General features: G+C 40.4%; 1 protein-coding gene across 2 annotated transcripts in view; it reads right to left on the reverse strand.

Moving 5' to 3' along the window:
• LOC139951585 (SRSF protein kinase 3-like) overlaps nt 1-19,499 on the reverse strand; it is a 68,739-nt gene that overhangs the window by 45,419 nt on the left and 3,821 nt on the right. The window contains exon 1 of one of the 2 annotated variants that reach the window (XM_071950556.1): nt 3,838-3,989. The exons of the other annotated variant lie outside the window; for it this stretch is intronic. Within the exon in view, the coding sequence (XP_071806657.1) occupies nt 3,838-3,911 (74 nt within the window). The 5' untranslated portion in view covers nt 3,912-3,989. Of the gene's footprint in view, nt 1-3,837; nt 3,990-19,499 lie in introns of those variants that run through there. 2 annotated transcript variants of the gene reach the window in all.

Below are 19,499 nucleotides of genomic sequence, written 5' to 3' on the forward strand. Positions count from 1 at the left end.
TACTTTAAACTTGGCCCCAAAACATTACTAAAATAAAACAAAAATCCAGGAGAAGCATCTTTCACATCTGACAGCAAATGTTTTGTACACAAACTTCTCGTTAGTGTTCTAAAGATAACATGACTAATCCCAGAAATGCCGAGACTCTCGGTCCACGACCGAGACTTTGTCATGGGAATTATGCTTAAAATGTACCACAAGGGAGGAACTCTATCTTTAGCTTTCTTGACATCTACCATCTGCATAATATGAAGATCATCAAATAGAAATACATCATCCATTTAATGTGGCAGTAAATTCATGTTTTCCCTCAGTAAATGGTCCACTGGATTAACGGCACTTTTAAAAACAGCTGCAGAATTCTAACAACATGGTACAGCAGGCCAAGTAAATGCTTCATGAATTACGGGTGCACTGCACTTTTCAAAAAAGTAACGTTGACTTGTCATAAACTATCTAGACTTCCGAGGCAAGGTTTTAAACTTTTAAGTTCAAGAAACCTAAAACGGTTTGGTATTTACCATTTAAGAAGACTGATCAAGCTCTGGTATCTACCTTGACAAGCCAGGGCTCAAATTTGGGGTGAAAATCCACGATACGGCAGGGTATGTAGTTTCAGAATTTTACTTGGGCAGTTTTGGTTTTTTCACAAGACAAGAATTTAAAAGAAAAACACACATAAAATACCTACAACGTACATGCCACAGTTTAAAATTTGAACCCAGTTTAAAATTTGAACCATTTCAACAAGCACATTAGAGAAGATTTATTGCATATTGTATCACGGGTGTTCTTCAGTGCTCAACAGAATTGAAAGTTTGTTAGACTGAAATAGAGTCAACATTTGAACAACAACACAAGACCCTCATATTTGTGTGATCTTGAGGTTTACTGGCCCGAGGCTTAAATCACTGGCCTCAGGTCTGAAGCCCAGTGTAAATTCTAATACTGCAGGCGCTCATGGCACTAGAGAAAGAAAACAAATCTTAGAATTTGGATTGTCTGAGCAAAGCTTAGTTGCTCTATGGTTGTACCATGGAGCTCTTGAGGGTGATGGCAAAGAAGGGAGGGGGGGGGGGAATTGGTTCCATACTGTCACTCAGGCTGAAGGGATCTGTCGACCCATTGAGTAGAGATCCTGGGCTCATGAAGGGTCCCAAATAGAGTGTCATGGCCGAGTGGTTATGAGCATTGAATTCAAGTTCTGGTGCTAAGTCACCAGAGTGTGGGTTCGAACCCCGGTCGTGACACTTGTGTGCTTGAGCAAAATACTTTACTTTAATTGCTTCTCTTCAGCCAGGGATATAAATGGGTACCTGCGAGGGTAGAGGTTGATATTGTGAACCAAAAAAGCCTTCGGAGCGATATTAACTGTTGCCCAGGCTGTATACTCCCAAGGGAGCTGAGAAACATTAAAAAGGGATGTTATTGGCCCTATGACCAGGGCACTAATGTAAAGCGCATTGATACGGTTATTGTGAAATGCGCTATAATATAAGAATTGGTTATTATTATTATTATTATTATTATTAACTATGACTGAGAACCTGGGCCAGCAATACAAAATTAAACAACGTACATACAGGTATGTCAGGTCAGGAACTTCATATTAAGAGAGCAAGGCTATTTTGATTTTGCAAAGGGCACTTAAACGTCTTTGAGGATATCATTGAAGGGCACCAAGGCCAACACCAGAGCAACAGAGGCAATGGGCTCTGTGTTTTCCCAATCCTGACATGGTACAGATTCGCGCCATGTTAACAGTCAATGTCCCTATGGGTGTTACACAATTTGAGGCAACTCAGCATTTACACGCTTACTCAGGCCTTAAACTTCGCTTTCAACAATTTCCCACTGGTTGGTAAGTGGCACTTCTATAAAATTTGTTTTCCAATATTTCCAAGGGCACCACACCAAAAGCTCAGGGGCCCACAGCAATGGGAGACTTTTAGACGGTCCTTTTTAACAGAAGTGCGTATGCTCAAAACTAAGCACGCAATACTGAGCATGCGCGCACACGCTCAGAGCCTAAAAAAAAAGGACCGTTGTATCTGCTCTCGCCAGCACCTCAAAAAGTCTCTTATTGCTGTATGTGCAGTGGGTTAATTCAAGGTCTGCTTACAAGTTGACCCAACATAGCAGCAGCCACATGTGACATTGGTGCAAGGGGTCATCAATACAAGAGCAGGGTACCTTGACTAAAGTGCATGAGGCTTATCTCTGAATCAGACCTTTTCCCTCTACGATCAAACAGGAATTCCAAAACAGAGCTAGAAAGAGGGGTCCTTGGGGAGAAACCTTGGTGGTCTAAACCACAAAGAACTTTCTGTCAACACTGCTCTAACTGGTCCATTACGTCTCTTTACTGTACATAGTACATACATGTGTAGATTCAACCTCTCTGATGAGTGTACACAATGCAGTAAAGTTCACCTTGTAATTATTTTAAGCAGAAAAAATATTGGCATGCGACCAAACTCAATAAAGTTACAAGAGGTATGTATCTTTCTGAATTTAACTACATGTGTGCACATAAAAACGACTGTTTAGATTTTGTACACTGGATGGGCGTGTCCCAATGCAAGGGGTGAAACCACAAAAATAAAAAATTCAAACACTTGAACATCTATGTACACGAAGACAGTGACTTTACAATCATTTTGTTAGCAAACTCCAAACTGTCACTGGTCTGATTAATATTTTTAAAAAAAATTTCCTTCTTATTAAATGGATATAAATAGCTGCAGGCGAGATAAGAATTGAAACAAACTTGTTAACACCAAACTGCTACTGTTTCAACTAACATGACTATTATGGAAGACTTTTAATGAGATGAGCAGGCAGCCCACACACAGCGGTTCTTTTCTTGTGTTCTCTTTGATGACAACAATAGAAAAGGAGTTCTCTTTGATGACAACAAGGAGTTCTCTTTGATGACAACAATAGAAAAGGAGTTCTCTTTGATGACAACAATAGGAAAGGAGTCCTTTGAGAGCCTTTTCTATTGTTGTCATCAAAGAGCACTCCTTTTCTATTGTTGTCAACAAAGAGAACATAAAAAAAGGACCTCCCATTGTGAAGTGATGCTTTTTTCTGTCAACAAACTGTTTATAAACTGTAGAATGTATCATTTTATTTTAAAGGAACACGTTGCCTTGGATCGGTCGAGTTGGTCTTTGAAAAGCGTTTGTAACCGTTTTTTATAAAATGCATATGGGTAGAAAGGTGTTGTTAAAGTAGAATACAATGATCCACACAAACATGCCTCGAAATTGCGTGGTTTTCCTTTTACCTCGTCGACTAACACGTCGGCCATTTATGGGGGTCAAAATTTTGACTCCCATAAATGGCCGACCATGTTAGTTCGCACAGTAGAAGGAAAACCACGCAATTTCGAGGCAAACTTGTGTGGATCATTGTATTCTACTTTTATAACATCTTTCCAACCATATGCATTTTATAAAAAACGGTTACAAACGCTTTTCAAAGACCAACTCGACAACGTGTTCCTTTAATAACTTTGAATCTGAAAGAAAAGTGAACGTGTAGGCCTACCCTCTACATTTATGAAAACTTAATTTTGGATTTGAATCATTTTTTTCTCAGTACATCAGGTCCATATGATTACATGAACAGTGACAAATGAAAAAAAGTACATGTGTGTCATTATACCAGACTCGACCTTGGAGTGCAGTGTCCTTCTCTAGTCATACTGAACAACTGCATGTACCAATAAGGTAGTTAAATTGTACACAATTTTTTTGCTGGTAGACTTTCCTAGAAAAGTAACCATTTTACCTCAGTCAAAAATAGTACGCAGTGAAAAATTTAACTTACATCGTCCAACAAGCATTTGCTGACAGCAAATGAGAAGTATGAAATGGTCCTCCCTCGCAAAGTGTTGACGGCATACTAACGTATCCAATGTCGTCACAGTCAAACTGTCTGTGTCTCTATATTAGCAATCCAAACAGGACAGGAGCCAAACAAATCACAAGTCTCCCGACCGAGACCAAAACTTTCTTTTTTTGAAAGGCTGAAAAGCTGAGCCTGTGGCAACTGAATGCTCGAGCAGAGCCCGACCCAGATTATGAGCACTCTGTGTTCCTGAACGTGATAAATGGCCGGGTCTTAATACAGCCTCAGATGTGCGCTGGACCGGATCCATTCACTGCATTATGAATACTGATGAACTACGACAGTTATTCCAGACAGCTGACTGAAAACTGACTGACTGAAAAAGTATCAAAGACCTAAAGCTACAGTATAATATGCAGCATAAGTCATCCCGTCATGTCTGCATATTAATGAACTTTATTCGACCTTGCAATACATTTTATTGTGAAATTAATAAAAAAGTAAGGGTTATCTGCGCTTAATTTTAATTTTCAGTTTCAATTCCATTGTTATGTGAACTCCCCCCCCCCCCAACTCGAATAGCTTTGAAAAAGTAAACTTTAATAATATATACATATGAAAATGACCTTTTTTTTTTTCTTCTTTTTTTTTTACATCAACCAACAACTAAAGGCCTGCCGACAAACGCTAAAAATAACTCCTTAGCCTGGTAATTCTGTTTGGATTGATTGCTTTACTAGGTAATCTGATTACAGCCCTTCCAAAGCTACATTGTGTCAATGAGGTTCTCCAGGGTGTCAACTGCCTGCACTGCTTGGGCACAAGAGCAGATACTAAGATCTGGAATCCCAAGATCTGAAAGTACCTGGGGTCGATTTCACAAAAAGTTAGGAGTAGTCCTAACTTAGGACTAGTCCTAGAAGATACAAATTACATGGATAGTCCTAAGTTAGGACGAGTAACTGGTCCTAACTCGAGATAAGACTAATCCTAACTCTTTGTGAAATCCACCCCAGGCTTGGTTTTCTGTCTGAGGAGGGCCAGTGTTCTGGAAAAAAAATACTCAAATTGAACTTTATAGCGAATGGTCCTAAGTTTGGGCGAGATGGTATATAAAGCAAATTAATCAGTGTAGTATACAGGCATGATTTTGGGGTTCGTTTTTTTTCAAGGTTTTGTTTTATTAGAGATTGACTCACATCACAAGGCTGGACGCCACTTCAAGGTGAGGGCTACACTTAACTGATTTATGTGCAATCGATCCAAATCAACTGCCACTAGAGGCACCTTGCCACAAGGGGCTGAAACAGGGTGGCAAATTTTTCAAACCATAGGCCTACATTTACATGGGTTCAACAACGTTTATTTCCATTTCACACACACACACAAATTTTTAAGGGCGAAACGTGTGTATTACTTTGAAGGGGATCCTTTCTCAAAATGGTTCTCAAATGCTGTCAGTAGTTGTCATCAAGTTTTCATGGCCATTTTTTGTTGGAGTATTTACTGTTCTACATTGTATGACCCCCGCCTTAAAGGAACACGTTGCCTTGGATCGGTCGAGTTGGTCAAAACAAAAGCGTTTGTAACCGTTTTTTATAAAATGCATATGGGTAGAAAGATGTTGTAAAAGTAGAATACAATGATCCACACAAACATGCCTCAAAATTGCGTGGTTTTCCTTTTACCTTGTCGACTAACACGTCGGCCATTTATGGGGGTCAAAATTTTGACCATGTTAGTTCGCACAGTAGAAGGAAAACCACGCAATTTCGAGGCAAACTTGTGTGGATCATTGTATTCTACTTTAAAAACATCTTTCCAACCATATGCATTTTATAAAAAACGGTTACAAACGCTTTTGTTTTGACCAACTCGTCCATTCCAAGGCAACGTGTTCCTTTAAAAGCTCAACCATCCAAGTGGCAACAAGAATAAGTCTGGCTGCCACAATTGTTCATATGAAGGGCAGACTAACCGTTACCTCACCAGTCTCCTTCATTTCAAAGAGATCGTTCAACCATGGTTCAACCTTGTCTCTCAACCCACAAACTTATAACGTCACAACGTCACAAGTACAGGCTCAGTGTCAACACCTGAGAGTGTTACAAAAAAAGAGACCCTGCCGGAAGTCAACCGATACATCAAAAGGATTTAATCAAGGTGGATTCTGAATCCGTTGAATGGGATAAATGGATTATTCTTATTAAGGTACAACACCAACTAGACGAGGTACAATGTGCCAAGTACATGTAACAAGTCAGTGGCTTGCCTTCAATCTTTTTTAGTGTATCTTTTCATCATGACTGTAGTCAATCACTTGTCAGTGCGAAATAGGGGAAATGAAGAAGAAAAAAAATACAGGGTCAAACAGTCAGCAAACTACTCGTTGCCTTTGTCACAATACTTATGAAACTTGTAAATTTTGTTGTCATTTGTCAACATAAAACACTAATTTTTGTTTACAAATTAATGGAGTTTCTTTTCATTCTTTCCTTTTATTAGAAACTTTATACTTTCAGTCTGTGTCTGTTAGTTTGGGTAGTTCAATACAATCATTGATTTTTTTATTTTATTTTTTATAAACTGTTCTAACTTGTGTTTTATTTAATGTGCATTAAGCACTTGATACTTTTCCAAAAAGAAAATCTACCTCTGAGGCTCATGCATGCAGAGATGGCAAGTTCAGAGGCCAGCTATGCATGAGATTTTTTAAACACCCTCCTAAAAAAAAGTGATTTTATTCGGACAACGGAATTACCGCCCGAGAAAATATTGGTTCGTCCCGGAAAACAAAATAAATAAACAAAGCGTTTCAAAATGCATTATAAACCCCTACAGTATACTTAGAACTTACATGAGGTACCAGGAGATCTTGCTGGTTAATGTGGAGGTACGATTGTGTCAGATTATTTCCCCCCAAAAGATAACTTTCTGGCTAAAATGATGTCCAAAATCCTCTGAGTCACATAGCTCATTCAACTAATTTGCTAAGAAATCAGGACAAACTTGTGCGCAATTCACGTTTTGCGTTCTGCAGAATTGTCCGCTGAATCTTCTGAGAGAGCAAATAGCGTGCGCAATCTGCAAATTTGCGCTGTTTTTATGGCAGCTCAAGTTGATAATTTTGAAAAACTACGTGCAATGAAGGTTGCGCATTATTTTTATATTTTTGTTCACGGTCTGGCCCCAATGAGTGAGAAAATGGTTGCCTGCGTGAGAGCGTAAGACAAACCCCTAATGCGTGAGTCTCACTCCTAATGCGTGAGACTTGGTAGGTCTGTGCATGTGGGGTTCGAACTAACTCTGTTGCCAAGCTCTCTACACTCAGACGTCTGACCACTAAACCAACAAGGTTGCCCGGTAGCTTGAAACAGCTTGGATCCTTTTTTAGCAATGGGTACTGCAATAAGTAGGTGTTAATTTTTCTTTGTCCTTGATGCAAAAAACATGTATAATAAATAATTGTTCATAAGAATCCATATTTTGAGTACATAACACGAAATATGTAGGCCCTACATTTACGTATGTTTGTACAACTTCCCTTGCACTGGAAAAAGAAAAATTGATGATAAAAACATGTCTTACAAACGCTCATGTACAGGCTAGCGCAAGTATAAAACTAACAATCAGAACAGACCGTGACAATACACAGTTACAGTAGCATTTTCTTAGTAGCACTTGCCCTAAGAAAATAATAACACAGGTTGAAGACTTTATTGTGTTCATGCAGATCGCATGACATGGTACACTGTCTATGCTTTCACCATTAGAATGGTACGAAGACAAAGTGCATTTAAAAAATGTGGACATTGGAGCAAGTAAAAGAAGGCACCTTCACCTGCGTCATTACAGCCCGGACACTATTACAATCGTCCAAATGCAGGAAACCCAAGAAGAAACCGTAAACCTAGTATGTTTTGAGCACAGTGTGCGTGCCGTTCATGCCTGATTCATCAATGACCACTGTACAATAGAAGTTCATTATGTACAGAATCTGCTATGCAAGTTAAAGGATGCACAGAACAAAATGGGGTGTATTTTTTTCACAAACAATTTTTGGGGGTGTCTAGTTACACGTACAATGTAATGTTACTAATTCAGTGTTGGTTCGTGGTCAGAGGTTTCCAGTGCACCATTTGTAGAGGTACACACATACATAAACAGTATGCCCTTGGAAAAAAAGTAGGAACAATTTAGTTATTGAGTACATACATGGATTCATATATATGTACATAATAACAAAGATCATGAACTTGGTGCTTGAAGAGACACAACAGTTTTCCTCCTTGCAAGGGGCACCTCTGTGAGGAAGTTGTAAGTTTGTACTGGAACTTTTCAAAGAGCACCACGTCACAGCAAAAGCACAGGGGGGGGGCCATGGCACTTGCTGTGTGTGGCGTGCATTAACTCAAGCCTGTACAATGACTAAAATGCATACGTACTGGAAATGACAGTCCGTTTCGCGAGGGACACATTTCAGAGTTCAAATGTTATCTGTAAGACATTAAGATGCTACTTATCTCACTGGATTAACACTTCTAGATATTCCTCACAAAACTTCCTTTTTTCACAACTGGATTTTCAGTTACTGTACTTTATTTTTGCCAAGGGCAAGGCAGTTTTATTGCACTTAAGTAAAAAACTGCCTCTACCAATCATGACTACAAGAAATACTAGTTGCATCTGGAACATTTCAAGTGGAACCTTGGCAATGACTAGGGGGACATGGATTAAATTGCCTCAGTTGCCCATAGGGGCCCCCTAAGAAGTATCAGGCCTACTGGCCTACATGTATTGACCCAATTCACCTCACGTCATCGCCCACAATAAATATTACACAAAAGATTTCCAAAGCAAGTGCAGGTAAGATTCTGGTACAAGTCCTGCAGTCTTGTGAATTTTCTGAAAACATATCATTTTTGTCACTGGGAGGGGGAAAAAAGTTAAAAATCCCCACCTACCTACCCTATTTTTGGGGCCAGTTACGCCAACACAGCATTTTTTTTGTTTATGCCTTAGGGATGATTCTTCCTGCAGGAGTGCATGGACATTAATATTCGCTCCGGACTTTCGGCAATATTTCAAAAACGCGACCACCTTTTGAAATGTTCACTCACTGATTTTATTGTAAACATCTACTTTTATTAATGATTATAAAACAAAATGAACAGTTCCAAAAACCAAAGGTATACCCTGCCTTTAAACCATAATGATTAAATATCGTATTTCCATGACCTTAAAGAAAATGGCTCCACAGCCCCAGAGTGGATACCTGTGCATTCCGTTCATTCCATTCTTAGCAAGGGGGTTAGTTTAGACTGTACAGACTCAAGCAGGGGCATGATCCTCCGGAGGACACGGTACAAAATTCCACAAGAACTGATGGACAAGAGTGACAGGATACTTAAATACACAGTAACTTCTGCATGCTAAAATATCAAACTACTTCTATTTCTAAAACAGTCATTTCAATTTTGTTATAAAAACCGTGAAAAGAAAGACAGAATGGCTAAACTAAGTAAGCATACTTTCTACACATACACTGTACATGTACATGCCATTGTAAACTAAAAGGGCACTTTTTAGAGTAGAGTAAACTGTGCGTTGGGATTTAGATTTTGCTTTTTTTTATCATACGTGGATGATTAAACATTGGACATCTACCAGACTGGTTGAAAAATCACGCTTAAGTGACGACACATACGTCATTTTTCAAACTCGGTCCAATTTTAAAAAGTCAGTATAAAGCACAAAACTTGTTACAAGCAGAGTTTCTGCAGCAAAGAATGCTAAGTTGCATTTTCTTCCTCCATGCATGAACCATGTAGAGCAAGGCCCTGAAAACTTCAAAAAAAGTTTATGTGTCGAGGCCAAGCTGTCAAGTACACTGGACACAAGCTCTGTTCAGAGAAGAGCCCCGGCCTTAAGGTGCTACAGAAAATGCTATAAAATAATTTCAAAAATAAAACAAAATTCAAAACCTGTCATACATTGTTTCTTTTTGCTCTTGAAAGTACTTTGAGTAAAACCTTATTGGTAGATATTAGATAAGCATGCTACAAAACTATGTAACATCAAGTAGGCATACAGGTTACAAAGCTTCCGCATGTCATTTCTTTTTTTATTCACAGTAACCACTGCAACAAACTTGGATAAAAAAAAATTCTACTAGACTGGAATTCTTTGGTTTAGAAGTTCCCAAAGATCTCTGTCACCTTAACATCATTTCCATGAACGATTCGGGTATGCCAGTCACAACCTTTTCGCCAGCCTGACCACCAACATGAAGACGGCGAGGTGACAAAATGACAGCTTAATAAAGCGTGGGCAGCAAGAGGGTGACACTTTGAGAAATAATTAATTAGCGTATGTGTTATCCAGGATGATTACAAAGTCAGATGTGCACGTATACCAGGTACGGCCCCCAGGTAAACGACTGTGAGTTGTTATTAATAATATTCATTGTAGGATATGGTACTTATTAGTGTCTTGAGATTATGCGTCAATCTGTAATGAATACTGTTGTGTTTGTGCGGTGGCCCATGTTTACAGTAAGCACGAGTGGTTTCGGGTATAACCAAGCTTCTGGGGTTATTTTCCTTATTTTGTAAGAGGCGAGTTTTGGCGAGTACCTAAAATGTCAATCATCTTCGAATGTTTTTAAGCAATAACCCCAATTCAAGAAACTAGTCTCTGAAAACGGTCCCAATTTGCTGAGAATTGAAAAACTCTATCATTGCTAAAACATGGATGGATTCAACAATCATGTGAAATAAACATGTACAAGACTGCACGTGTACACGTTTATTTCACAAGATTATTCCACTAAGCCGCTGTGGTTGCCCACAGGCCACTTTGCTTGCCTATCAAGCCCATGTGTTTGTCCACCAAGAAACTGGGGTTGCTGACAAGACCCTTGGTTGCCCTAAAGGCCATGTGTTGCCCACAAGTTCCTGGGGTTGCCAAAAAGCCCGTGTGCATGTCCACCAAGCTGCTGTGGTTGCCCAAAAGCCACTTTGCTTGCCTATCAAGCCCATGTGATTGCCTGGAACTTGGGTTGCTGACAAGACCCTTGATTGCCCAAAAGGCCATGTGTTGCCCACAAGTTCCTGGGGTTGCCCTAAAGCCCATGTGGTTGCCACCAAGCCTCTATGGTCCCCCAGAGGCCACTTTGCTTGCCAAACAAATCCTTGTGATTGCCCGCCAAGAAACTGGGGTTGCTGACATAACCCTTGGTTGCCCAAAAGGCCGTGTGTTGCCCACAAGTTCTTAGGTTGCCGAAATGCCCATGTGCTTACAAGTCAACCAAGTCGATGTGGTCGCCCACAGGCCACTTTGCTTGCATATCAAGCCCATGTGATTGCTCACCAAGAAACTGGGATTGCTGACAAGAGCCTTGGTTGCCCAAAAGGCCATGTGTTGCCCACAAGTTCCTGGGGTTGCCGAAAAGCCCATGTGCTTGACCACCAAGCCGCTGTGGTTGCCCACAGGCCACTTTGCTTGCCTATCAAGCCCATGTGATTTCCCAAAAAGAAACTGGGGTTGCTGGCAAGACCCTTGGTTGCCCAAAAGGCCATGTGTTGCCCACAAGTTCCCTGGGGTTGCCGAAAAGCCCATGTGCTTGACCACCAAGCCGCTGTGGTTGCCCACAGGCCACTTTGCTTGCCTATCAAGCCCATGTGATTGCCCAAAAAGAAACTGGGGTTGCTGGCAAGACCCTTGGTTGCCCAAAAGGCCATGTGTTGCCCACAAGTTCCTGGGGTTGCAGAAAAGCCCATGTGCTTGTCCACTAAGCCGCTGTGGTTACCCACAGGCCACTTTGCTTGCCTATCAAGCCCATGTGTTTGTCCACCAAGAAACTGGGGTTGCTGACAAAACCCTTGGTTGCCCAAAAGCCGTGTGTTGCCCACAAGTTCCTGGGGTTGCAGAAAAGCCCATGTGCATGTCCACCAAGCCGCTGTGGTCGCCCACAGGCCACTTTGCTGACTATCAAGCCCATGTGATTGCCCGCCAAGGAACTGGGGTTGCTGACAAGACCCTTGGTTGCCCAAAAGGCCAAGTGTTGCCAACAAGTTCCTGGGGTTGCCGAAAAGCCCATGTGCATGTCCACCAAGCCGCTGTGGTTGCCCAAAAGCCATTTTGCTTGCCTATCAAGCCAATGCGATTGCCTACCAAGAAACTGGGGTTGCTGACAAGACCCTTGGTTGCCCAAAAGCCGTGTGTTGCCCACAAGTTCCTGGGGTTGCCGAAAAGCCCATGTGCTTGTCCACCAAGCCGCTGTGGTCGCCCACAGGCCACTTTGGTTGTCTATCAAGCCCATGTGTTTGTCCACCAAGAAACTGGGGTTGCTGACAAGACCCTTGGTTGCCCAAAAGCCGTGTATTGCCCACAAGTTCCTGGGGTTGCCGAAAAACCCATGTGCTTGTCCACCAAGCCGCTGTGGTCGCCCACAGGCCACTTTGCTTGTCTATCAAGCCCATGTGATTGCCCGCCAAGGAACTGGGGTTGCTGACAAGACCCTTGGTTGCCCAAAAGGCCATGTGTTGCCCACAAGTTCCTGGGGTTGCCAAAAAGCCCATTGTGCTTGACCACCAAGCCGCTGTGGTTGCCCACAAGACCCTGTGGTTGCCCACATGGTTGTATTGTCAACCAAGCCCCTGTTGTTGCCCATATGCTACTCTGACGGCCACAAATAATTTGTTAAATGTGTCAATATATTTTAATATGTAGATTCGACCATTGAACTGGTTGTAATCACTACCATTTATATCAGAAAGACAATTTTGATAGTACATTATTAAAATCTGGGCAACTTAACATTCATGTAGGCAAGTAGAATACACATTTTATTAGCCTGTTGGGCCAAGTACAAAAGGGCAAGTCATGAATGTGATGTGAACATGTCCTCATGTTCTATCCAGTGTCCTCAAACCAGTCCTACACCTATTGAAATTACATTTGCTGACCTCTGTCATAATTAAGTTATTAAAACATCACTGGTTTGTGGCAACGATACGGTGCGCACCTTCTACACATGTACGTAAATGTAAATGACTGTCCCCCAGTGCTCCAGGCATGAAACAGCATCTTCATGTAAATTGAAGTTGCACAACGTATCACACACCTTATGGAATCTGTCAACACAAAACTTGTCTCAACTGACAGCAATGAATCTGGGTTGATTAAACGTCTATAATAGATGTTCTAATTTGCGACAGGGATAAAGAATAATATTATTGTTTCACCATACACTTATTATGTGTGATATGCCCTGTATACTTTTCTGGGACATTTGGAAATAAAACCCAAAAGGCATACTACTCGGGTGGGGTTCGAACCCACGACCATGGCATTCTACAACAGATGTCTTGACACTACACTACCCAGTGTGCCCAGTGATGGGAGGCAAGTTTGAATCTTGAAATTAGCAGCTTTATTAGCAAAAAATTTAAAGAGGGGCGCCATGGTAAATGTTTATTGGTGATGCATTCATTTTCCAAGAGACAGAGTCATTATAAAAGTGGAAACAAGTTTAGAAGTGTGTAACCTCAGGTAACCTCTCTTAAAATGGTGTAAAACAAAATTTATTATATTCTGAAACTCAGGACTGAAATTTGAAACAAGACGCTGTCCTAATGAACTAAAAAAATTAATTCATTAATAGATTGATAAATTAATATATGAAACGTCAGAAGTGCATTTTAATATGCAAGATACAAGACAAGCGAATTGAGTTTAAAGTTCAAATTTTGAATTCAATGTAAAAAATCTTTAAAAATGCCTTATCAATATATACAGTGTAGCAAGATATGTCATACAGTGTAGAAATCATTTGTTCACATTCATTTCTCACATTTTACCCCTCCCCACACTCCATCAAACCCAAATGTTGTGCAAATGAACTTCCTCCAGTATAATAAACAAGTAAATTAATCAAGTATGCTGACAGAGTAAATTACAAAATAGATAATTTGTATAGTCGCTTTGGACAATACGGCTACAAATTGCTCACATCACTGCCTTTATATGTACGCTCCAAGTGAATGTTAAGAGTATGCCCAAGAACATTCACGTTAACTGCTGAATGAGTTTCACAGCCCACTACCCCACTATGAATTACGAGAGTCTGTCCTAAACTGTAACTGCTGCTTATTGCAGACACTACGCTAGCTAGATATTCCAACCACTGACTCACCGCTCTAAAACGGGAAGGGAATGCGCCTGCTGATGATAATGATGATGATGATGACAACTGAAGCAGCAGCCAGGTAAAATCTGCGCCGCCGTAGCACCGGGCAAGGACGGAACATGCGGCATGTTGCACTCCTCGCACACAACAAAACTAGTAGTCATAAAATGGTAAATGTGTCCCCCCTCTTTCTCTCTGGGACTACTCCGTGCACTGGCTTTACAGGACGAGTCTGCCCTGCTTAATATACTGATTATAATTCCTGTTATTAAAACGTGCATGGGTGACTTCTTCTTGAGACATCTCACATGACTGTATGTCTCGGTCCATTAAGAGGCATCGCACGAGGCCAGACAGGGTAATAATACATAGAGCTCCTCGTCTGTGGGTCTCAGTATATGCAAGTAAATGTCTTTCGCACACAGGCCGCATCGCTAATAAAAAACGGTACCTGTGTTCGGTGCTGCAATAATGTACATGTACAGGGCAATGTGGGATTTATGATCAAAAGTTCCAGCCGATGGTTGTCTAATTACGGTTTAACCACAGATCCAGGCATCTCAGGTGGCCGACGGGGGGTTTCATATGCGTGTACAATCTTTCACATTAAGGTTTGTTATAGTGTTGGAAAGGCAAGCGCACATATCAATCAAGCTCAGGCACGGATTTAGCAATGGTGCATTAACAGTTTCATTCAGTGACAGCCACTGGCATGTCGGACCAAGGCTATAATAAAGAGAAGAAGAAATCCATTTTAAACTTTAAAGGTGTAGCAAACAAGCTGTAGGCCTAAACCATCGACGCTATATCAGACTTGATACTTTAATGTATTGAAGGCAGTTTTCTTCAAATAGCGTGAAAAGTAGCGAGCACCTCGATGAGAAAGATTGAATTTGTACTTTGACCATTCCAAAGGGCATCAAGGCAATGAGCAGGGGCATGGAGGCTTTTGCTGCCGTTGCCCACATGGAGTATAAGGCATGCTATACAGTACCTCAGATGTAGGCTACATGTATTATGATATGAATATGTAATGAGCTGTATGATTTAATCAATATCTCGGTAAAGTGTGGCTCGCCGAGATCATGGAGCATTGATCTTCAGTATGTCTGGCAACTCAAGATTGAAATGTTGCCTCAGCATCCCAACCCAACCCTTACTGTCTTTAGGTTAAATCTTTACACACGGTAGATTTAAGTACAATGTACATTGCTATTTGGACTCGGTTACATTGTACAATGTACACGATGTGCGGGTTAGACCCTTGCTTAAATACTTCCAGAGTCATGTACTTTAAAATGCAAAGGTTAATAATTGTGAGAAACACAAACATGTGAATCAATGGACAGAGCAAAATGGCAATAGCCAGAAGACTAATGCAGACTAATTTATTTAACAATTGTTTTAACGTAGGCTGTGTACAAGTTCTAAACCCCAACCGGACCATTCAAGATTCTTGACGCCTTCTGGTACTCTTCCTCCTCGTTCCGAACCTCAAACACCACCCCAAAAACATTGTACCACAATCAGTATGAGTACAATGAAGGAATTATATTTCAAATCAAGCAGGCATGAGGAGGCAATGGGGGTAATTGCCCTATTGCCTTGATGCCCATGGAAATGTCACAATGTGTATAATTTCCTTTACGGAGATAATGAAAATCTGCCTTGCCCCTTACCAGAACGAACTGTATTGTGCCAGTAGTGACTTCGCATGGCACATAATGTAAGAAAAACACATAATTCTATACTCTGGAGACTGGCTGCCTTACTGTTCCAGACCTCTCCATAGGCACTCCTTGACTGAATGCAGAGATGAATTATTATGCATAATCAATGCAGATAGAAAGGCTAAAACACTGTACAATCTCACTGTGATGCATAAAGGTACAATGTGAGTTACAGTACACATTCATACTTGTCAAAAACCAATGTCAATGATATTGAGCCATGGTGAACTAATTTGCATGTAAATTTCTCTTGTGAATTGGTTTTCTACAGAGTCCCCTTATGGATGTCATTAAATGTAATGTACTTGGATCTTCTTCTAATAGTGTGGTGATACACTGTACAAGTACATGTATGCAGAGCTGCCAATATTTAGACAAACTGAAATATTTTGTACACCAATCAGGGCGGTGTTTTGCATTACTCTCAACATACACAATGTGCAAAGTGTAACTCTAGAGTACTAGTAGAATGTGATTGGATGCAAGTTTGAATCCCAACAAAATAGTCTGTGGATTTCAGTGCGCCATCCACTGAAGCAAAATATCATTATTCATCCCCAATGCAACTATTAAAGACACTGTACACTATCGGTAAATGTCAAAGACCAGTCTTCTCACTTGATGTATCGGAACATATGCAGAAAGTAACGAACTGTGAAAATTTGAGCTCAATTTTGGTCGTCAAGTGCAAGATAATAATGAAAGAAAAAACACCCTCTTCACTCAAAGTTTCAGATGCTTGATTTTGAGACCTCAAAATCTATAGGGGCCTATCTGAGGCCTCGAAATCAAATTCAGGGAAAATTACTTCTTTCTCAAAAACATGTTACTTCAGAGGGAGCTGTTTCTCAAATGTTTTATACTATCAACAGCTCCCTATTACTCGTTACCAAGTAAGATTTTATGCTAATAATTATTTTGAGTAATTACCAATAGTGTCCACTGCCTTTAAAATCAATTACATCTAATTCATTGTTGAGGAAGAGATCGGATAATTGATTTTAGAAACTGCATACAATAGTTTTGAACACCAATTTGCAGGTAATTAATATTAGAAACGTGCATGCAAATGTTTAATGCACACAAACAAATGACTAGGGGTAATGACTCCTTGCACTGAGGTCACAAGCGGCTACTGGCGGCTACTGTGTGGCTACTGCCTAATATTTTGGAAGTCAAATAGCATGTTAAAGGCAGTGGACACTATTGGTAATTACTCTAAATAATTATTAACATAAAACCTTACTTGGTAACGAGTATTAGGGAGAGGTTTATAGTGTAAAACATTGTGAGAAACGGCTCCCTCTGAATTAACAAAGTTTCGAGAATAAAGTAATTTTCCACGAATTTGATTTCGAGACCTCTGATTAAGAATTTGAGGTCTCGAAATCAAGCATCTGAAAGCACACAACTTCATGAGATAAGGGTGTATTTTTTCTTTCATTATTATTTCGCAACTTCGACGACCGATTGAGTCCAAATGTTTGTTATTTTATGCATTGAGATACACCAAGTGAGAAGACTGGTCTTTGACAATTACCAATAGTGTCCAGTGTCTTTAAGATGTACAAGTCAATGTAATGCACATCCAACCATGCTTTTGCCTAAACGGCTGCACAGTTCTAACAAAAGGAGTATAAGGCCCGGTCCCACTGCAGCGATAAGAAAATGAAAACGATCACGACGCAAAGAAAACGCATTCTATTGGTCGAATTGCTCCACGCAGAATACGCACACGCTCATTCAAGCAATGGAATGCGTTCTCTTTGCGTCGTTATCGTTATCAGTATCGCTGCAGTGGGACCGGGCCTTTAGTCCCAAAATGACGAACCAAGATTATTGAAGTTAGATTTGAATGTCTGGTATTAAGGTAACTTGCTTAGTCACAAGTCCCTGCTTAAAATTTTAATTCCTCAGACTTTTTATAACATAATGATTTATGCTTTTGCATACTATACAAGAAAAAGAGACAGTGAACACCCATACACTGAATGATTGTGTATGGCACAATGGTACCAGGGTTTGCTCATCTGGAGGTAAAAGTAAAGTCTGTCCCGAGCCAATGTTGCTCATCAGGCAGGCCGGTGTTTATATCCGGTGTCCTTGGCACTATTCGACTGAGAATATTTCTATTCCCCCTGGACAGGATGCCAATCCATCGCAGGTTACTCCCCAGCTCTCACTGGTACCCATTTGTACTCCTGGGTGGGGAGAAGCAATGATGATCAAGTGGCTTGCTCAAGGACACAAGTGTCGCGACTAACTAGGCCAGGATTCAAACCCACATTCTGTAAATTACAGAGCTTGAGTCCACTGACCTAGACGACAACGACTCATCTGGAGGTTGATACAGAAAAGCTTGCCCCAACCATTTGATAGCAACTGTCTCTTCAGTCAAAGGAATTAAAAGTTAACCAGTAAATTTTGATTGAGCTTGCATGGCAATGTACCAGACATTAATTATTCAAACAAAATGGCCTGTTGGGTCATTACATTCATTCCTTCCTTGAACCTCATTGTGTTCAATGGGGAAAATCAACGAGATGGCTCCAATCTGATGCAGTTAGTATTGTAAGCTCATCACTACATCTTCGTAAAACATTCACCATCACAACTTGTCAAGTGGCTCACATGCATCCATCTCACGCGGTATAAAACCATTACAAACATTCATGACAGCGGCTGGATTCCCACAGCGCAGCAATTAATTCTAGAAGCAAAGTAAATAGCCCAGACTGTTTGGAATAATGAACAGACTGGAGAGGGAGCGGGTCTCGATGCGCCATCTTGAATATGGACTGCAGGGTAAAAGGTTTTACAAACTGTAGTGAAAACAATTGAATAAAATTTGAGGAATGAACGCACACTAATTGTGTCAATAATATAATACATCGGCCTTCTTCCACTGGCCAAATGACGCATAAATAAAACACCCAAGAACCAGTCAGAATTCACTCCAAGTGGTTCGGCTGGCTATGTAGTTCAGTGTTGTTCAGTAATTTATTTTTGTTTAGGCACTACATCAATTTCTTCTGATTGATTGATTGATTGGTTGGTTGATTGATTGATTGATTGATTGATTGATTGATTGATTGATTGATTGATTGATTGATTGACTGACTGACTGACTGATTGATTGATTGATTGATTGATTGATTGATTGATTGATTGATTGATTGATTGATTGATTAATTGTTGGAAAGAATCCCCATTCTGTTTGAAAGATAGATGAGTGAAAGAGCTAATGGACTAGTAAAATGACAAGCAAACTGGTCCTGTTGATCAGCCACAATGAAGATATTCCTGACTTGATTGAAAACATAATACAGGTTCAAGAGTTTACAATGTTTTTGGGGCTGAAAATCATGTTTTATATCTTAATCCCCTACACAATATTTCCGATCTTCTAGCCTACAATTTGTTATTGTGTTATTTGATTTTGCAGCCGCCACACTGCACTTGGGATTGGGGTTCGTGGTTGTGAAGACATAATATTGTGGACATTCTATTTTTAATCCTGATCGATCTTGAAAAAGTGCATTGGCATCTGCTCCTTTTATTGGTCGGCTCTGATTGGAATCGGTAGAATTGGTTAAAAGGTTGTCACATTTTCCGTTTTTAAAACATTCAGGGAAAAAATACAGCATGGACTACCCTACTCACAATCAATGTTTTACGGTTCTCAGCGTGTACTGAACCCTCACAGTCACGATTGAAAA

Source organism: Asterias amurensis, chromosome 2 (assembly GCF_032118995.1).
Source record: "Asterias amurensis chromosome 2, ASM3211899v1".
NCBI classification, from domain to species: Eukaryota; Metazoa; Echinodermata; class Asteroidea; order Forcipulatida; family Asteriidae; genus Asterias; species Asterias amurensis.